At 45.5% G+C, this 6,000-nt stretch overlaps 1 protein-coding gene across 9 annotated transcripts in view; it reads left to right on the top strand.

Moving 5' to 3' along the window:
* The window catches only part of NRXN3 (neurexin 3), a 1,456,830-nt gene that overhangs the window by 484,731 nt on the left and 966,099 nt on the right, over window positions 1-6,000 (top strand). For all 9 annotated transcript variants that reach the window (XR_014148330.1, XM_081830134.1, XM_081830131.1 and 6 more), the window contains 2 exons: window positions 533-971; window positions 4,929-5,312. Coding sequence is in view for 8 of the 9 variants with exons in the window: in XM_081830134.1 (XP_081686260.1) it covers window positions 533-971; window positions 4,929-5,312 (823 nt within the window). In the remaining variant the exon portion in view is untranslated. The remainder of the gene's footprint in view (window positions 1-532; window positions 972-4,928; window positions 5,313-6,000) is intronic.

The following is a 6,000-nucleotide window of genomic DNA, read 5'->3' as shown; positions in this document are numbered from 1 at the left end:
AATGATAGTATAGTGCACACTTTTATGTTCCTTGCTAATTTCACTTAACAGTATTTCTTGGAGAACATCCATGTCAAAACCATGTCAAAAACTACTTTGTTTTTAAGGACTGCATGATTGTCCATCATGGGAAGTACCAGTCTTGTTGATGGTCTTTTAGGTTGTTTCTGGTCTTTTACTAAGTATACTTCAGTAAATGTATTTAAATATTAGTATTTGTGCAACTCAGTTTCTCTTGATTTTTATTTGCAAGCTGATATTGTATAACTTTCTGACAACACAAAAAATTGGCCAGAAGGAGACAACACAAAAAGAATAAAATAGAAATGTGGGGGCTTTTTTAAGGCTTATGTGCACCCCAGAGGTCCCTTCCAACGCTTTTTCAAATGCTGTATCTCACTTTTCTCATATTGTTTCAGACATATTGTGTCCTGAAGCCTCTTCTTGGGCCTTTTTCCCTGGTGCCCAGTGAGCAGAGGCTGGTAACTGTTTGCAAGATTGATTCATATGGCACTTGTTTGGCTTTTGACAGGTTGTTTATAAGAATAATGACATCCGCCTGGAGCTGTCTCGCCTGGCCCGGATCGGGGACACCAAGATGAAAATCTATGGTGAAGTTGTATTCAAGTGTGAGAATGTGGCCACACTGGACCCCATCAACTTCGAGACCCCAGAGGCATATATCAGTTTGCCCAAATGGAACACCAAACGCATGGGTTCCATCTCCTTTGACTTCCGCACCACTGAGCCCAATGGCCTGATCCTCTTCACTCATGGCAAGCCCCAAGAGAGGAAGGATACTCGGAGCCAGAAGAACACCAAGGTGGACTTCTTTGCTGTGGAACTTCTCGATGGCAACTTATACTTATTGCTTGACATGGGCTCGGGCACCATCAAAGTGAAGGCCACTCAGAAGAAAGCCAATGATGGGGAATGGTACCATGTGGACATTCAGCGAGATGGCAGATCAGGTAGGAAGAGGCACAGTTGTGATTGAGAAGAGAGGAAAGCTGCAGCTTTTCAGTCTGTTTCCCAGCTTTATATTTTTTTATTTTAATGTTTGTGCTTGAATGCATGTTTGACTCTTTGGCTGTTCTCTTTAATGGTTGTTGTAAGATTATGTTTCTGAACAATATATCTGTCTCGTCGACAGTTCACGTGGTCCTCCTTTCCTTGTCACTCGCGGCACAGCCGTCTCAGTGATGGCTCCAAGGCTCTGGAGCCACACATGGTTTTACAAGTAGCATTTTCACTCCTACCAAAGAGGCTGTCATGTCACTGGTGTGATGGTTTTTTTCCCCCCCCTCCTTTTCTTCTCCTTTTTCTCATCACCATGGAAACACAATTGTGACATCACAGATGCTGCATTATGTGATTACTCTGTAGGATAAGCTTCACTGTGTAAGAGTTTATGCAATGCTACACCCTTTAATAATTGGCAAGAGTCATGTTGCAGGGAGAATTTATGACAAGAAAGAAAAAGGCAAATTGATTTTTCCTGAAGTCATGTTCAATTTAAAGCCTTCCTTTGGTGTGAGAGCCTATATTTCACTCTTTGCTCAGACCTCACTAACTCTTCCTTCCTTTTCATAACCTTTTACATTTGGTTTAAATGGCTTTGTTTGTTTCTGCAGCCACAGATCAAACAAGCTAGCCCCAGGCAGTACATAGCTACTGTGGAATGGTAACAAAGAGAGGGAGAACACACACACACACACACACACACACACACACACACACACGAGTCTGGAGCTTTTGAATGCCTGAACAGTCTGCTTAGCTTTCTGTGGACCATGTGGCAATGAGGGTCACATTCTGTGCCGTCAGGAAGGACATTTCACCCGGAATAGTAACTAGAGCATTTGGATTTCATGATTCTCCATTTAGGTGGTGTTATACTCAAGAAGAAGGGTCTTGGCTATGTTTGCTGTATTTTTAAGGATTCTCTCTCCTGGGAAACACAAAAAGTCTTTCATTTGGACATTTTCGTGTAGGTGCATTTGGCCACTAAAAAAAGCAATAGGTTCCCTCAAAAGGCTGCAGCCAGGAATGGCTGAGCTTTCTGGGGACGGCTTTTCTGCATAGTTCCACAGCCAGAAGGATGACGGAGATGGGCAATGTTGCCCTTAGGAGGAGCTGGATGGGTTCTGTGTAGAGGGCAGACGGGTGGCAGATTGCAGCCCTGGCTGGTTTAGCGCCCAGCAGGATGCTTTATTGATTGTCTGAAATCTAATCAGAACCAAGAGGCTTCAAATTAAATGTGCTTGTTGAGTAAGAATGAACAGTTCGTGCTTTTTTAACAGACAAAGACACAAAAAACGAATTTCTCTGGAGGCCAAATCTTTTTCTCTCTCTTTCTAAATTTATCCCTACAATGTCAGCAGGGGCAGAGCCAGAAAGGTATCCTAAGATTATAAGGGAAACACTTCTATTCATTTTAAGACCATGTGTTTTGGGTCTCTGGAGTTCCATTATGGTTGATGGGTGTTAGGATTGGCTAGCCTAGACCTGACACAGCTTAAAGGTTACCTATCTGTGTCACAGGCAGCTTAGAGCAGGGGAAATTGCCATGTGTTTACTTCTGTTTATTCCCAGCACTGATTGCTTTTTTCAAGTGGGGCAGTTATTTGTTAGAACCATCAGTAGACCCATCTTTGACAAACCTGTCTGGATTTCAGAAGCCTGGAATTTCATATCTGGTAGCTATAGCATTGGCCAATACTGATACATTTGATCAAAGCCTATAATAATTTACTGAATAAACAAATCATTGTCTTATGAACGCAGCATAACATAAAATTTTACTATGATCTGTTAAACTTCATTTCTTCGCGAGGGTATTTTCTGGTATGTTTTTGGTTACGAACCTGTACCAGAATGAAGAGTTACACAAATACCTGCCTATGCGAGTATGGGGCCTCCTTCCTTGCTTATCCTGAAGAATGACATGGGAAAAGTATGGTGATCACTCCCCAGTTGGGGGACTGGTTCTTGAAACTTGATTAAGTGCATTCAAAACAGTTGTGGTCACGCACTCAGAGGATGGATTTCCCTCAGGATGTATTTATGGCTCTAACATTTAAATCCACTCTGTTGCTGTCCTTATTTGGCAATAGCTGCTCCTCCAGGTTGGGGATCAAGCAGCTCTGTAGGCTTTTGGAGGGTAGAGAAAGCAAGCAGTGTAGGAGGAAAGGAAATGCAAACCTCAGCTTCCCCAACTGTGAAACAGTGCACCTGTTAGCTCCTCCCTCATGAGATTGTTGTGAGGATCGAGTCCAGAAAAGCACATACAGTACTTAAAATGGTGACCAGGACATAGTTATTGCTACGTAGGTTTCTAAAATTTAAAAAAACGAAAACGCAAAGCCAATTTCTCCAGGGGAAAACCTCGAGGATAGAGTGGGGGAAGCGTGTGGTTGGCATAACCCGCCCAGAGGCCCCTAATGCTGGCTTTGTAATTTATAGTGTACTTCACACTCTTGATCTTATTTGATCTTCTTGGCCCTTCAGACTATCCCTTTCACAGCCCAGGGGACTGAGACTCAGGCAGAAGTGAAGGCTGCTTGATGAATGGCAAGACCCAGGTATCTTGGTACCCATAAAGCACTTTAAGAATACTAAATAAATTTAAAATTTCTGGTGTCATGTCCAGATATCACCTTAATTTTACAGTTTCCTTGATTTTACAGTTTAGGAAAATGGACTGTAAAGTAGCTTGGGGACTGGCCTCGGGTCAGAAGGCCATTTAGGACTAGAATCCCAGTCCCCAGTTCCCAGGACAGGCTCTAGGTTTGCACAGTCTCATCGATGGGTCCATGACCCTACTGCTGCTGGGCCTGGTCTGCCTCTGATCTCGTCTCCTGCTCGCCCCTTGTGCCCTCCCACTCTAGCCACACTCTGGCTTACCCCAGGGCCTTTTTAGGTGCCATTCCCCCTGCTGGCACATTCTTCCCCCTGGACTTGGCCTGGTTGGATCCTTTTCAACATTGTGGTTCTATCATACTTGTCACCTGCCTAGAGAGGGAGGCCTTTGCTGACTGTACATTTTAAAGGAGAACGCACAGGCTGCTACCACCCATTTTACTCTCTTCCTAGTACCGACCAGTACCTAATTTCTTTTGCTTATTGAGTCATTTGTTTAATTTCTGTCCCTCTGCGCGGGAATATCAGTGCCACAGGAGCAGAGACGTACCTGTCAAGTTCATCTCTGTGCCCACCAGTATACCAGAGACACAGCAGGTATGCAGTCCATCCCTGTTAAATGAATAAACAAACATGTTCCAGTTGAAATTTCTCCAAGCAATGCTCCAGGGCTGGTAGCTAATGGCATTGTAGAGGGTATTAGTGCACAGAGGGTTCCATCCTTTCGGGCATGGCAAGTGAGTGATGAAGACTCAAGCAAGCACTTCCAGAACCCTTACTCTGTCCCAAACCCTGAGGAGCACTTTACGTGTGTGAACGTATCTAATCATCACACTAGTCTGTGAGGTGGGGACCATTATTTTCCCCTTTTACAGATGAGGATATTGAGGCCCTGGCAGGTGAAATCACTTCTGTACCAGTACCTGGTAGAGCTGAGATTTAAACACAGGCAGCAGCCGTGCTGCCCTCAACCTGTTAGGTAGGTGACCTTCCAGCCGGGACTCCGTAGAGAAAAGACGTCAGGTTAGGTGTTCATTCACGAGATGGTCCTGAATCCTCCTATCAGTGAGAGTGTCTTAGCAACAAAGACTGGAACCAGATGGCCTAACATTTCCCTTTCTACTGTCTGGAAGCCTTTGCCTCCCTTGCTTGCATTGTTCTCACCTGGCCAGGCACCACGAGTCTCTGAACCCACCTGCTGGGCTCCTTTCATTTGGTTCTTTGACTGGCAGCCTCACCTGCCCAGAGGGCTGGCAGCTCACTCTGTTTCCATCCTTCTGTCCCAGGTACCATATCAGTGAACAGCAGGCGCACGCCATTCACCGCCAGCGGGGAGAGCGAGATCCTGGACCTGGAGGGGGACATGTACCTGGGCGGGCTGCCGGAGAACCGTGCTGGCCTCATCCTCCCCACTGAGCTCTGGACTGCCATGCTCAACTACGGCTACGTGGGCTGCATCCGTGACCTGTTCATCGACGGGCGCAGCAAGAACATCCGGCAGCTGGCGGAGATGCAGAACGCTGCGGGCGTCAAGTCCTCCTGTTCGCGGATGAGCGCCAAGCAGTGCGACAGCTACCCCTGCAAGAACAATGCTGTGTGCAAGGACGGCTGGAACCGCTTCATCTGCGACTGCACGGGCACCGGCTACTGGGGAAGGACCTGTGAAAGGGGTGAGTTGGCCCTCGTGGGTGGCATTCAAGGTCCGAGTGGGCGTGGTGTATGGCAGGTGTGTCCCGAGATAGACCTACCCGTGCTTTCTCTGTTTTACAGAAGCGTTTCCTTCCGTTCACTGCTTTCCAGATTATACCCTTTCTGGATCTGGATGCGTGAATTTGTTAACTAGGGTTGGATCCCAGAAAGGGAAACTTTAGAAGAAATATTACCAAGATCATGGCACTTTTTCAATTAAGTATGAGACATCTTCAATCCAGGGTGGGTGGATACTTCTCTTTTGGGTTTCTGGGTGGGCTAACGAACTGGCTGTTTCAGTTATTCATTTAACTCATGCGTTTTGGAGCTTTCTACATGCTAGCTCTTGGATTAGGCTTAAAAAATAGACTACTGAACAAGGTAGACCCAGTCCTGTTCTCTTGGAGTTGCTGCCCGGTGGAATATTTAGTCATTAAATAAATAATTACAAACGTGGTGAGGTTTATAGGAGGCAGCATGACGTATTGGTTAAGAACATGAACTCTGGAGCCAGGCTGGGTGAGAAATCTGACTCTTATGGAGTAATGTGAACTTTATCAAGATAATCAATATCTTTGAGACTTGATTTCCTCATCTGTACAATAGGGATAATCAGGTACCTAACTCAGAAGGTATTAGTGACGATGAAGTGTGAGTTAGTAGGTTTCC

Source organism: Leptonychotes weddellii, chromosome 9, assembly GCF_054177405.1.
Source record: "Leptonychotes weddellii isolate Sample4059 chromosome 9, ASM5417740v2, whole genome shotgun sequence".
In the NCBI taxonomy this organism is placed as follows: domain Eukaryota; kingdom Metazoa; phylum Chordata; class Mammalia; order Carnivora; family Phocidae; genus Leptonychotes; species Leptonychotes weddellii.
Note: the sequence above shows the minus strand (reverse complement) of the source record. Positions and strands in the feature narration are given on the sequence as shown.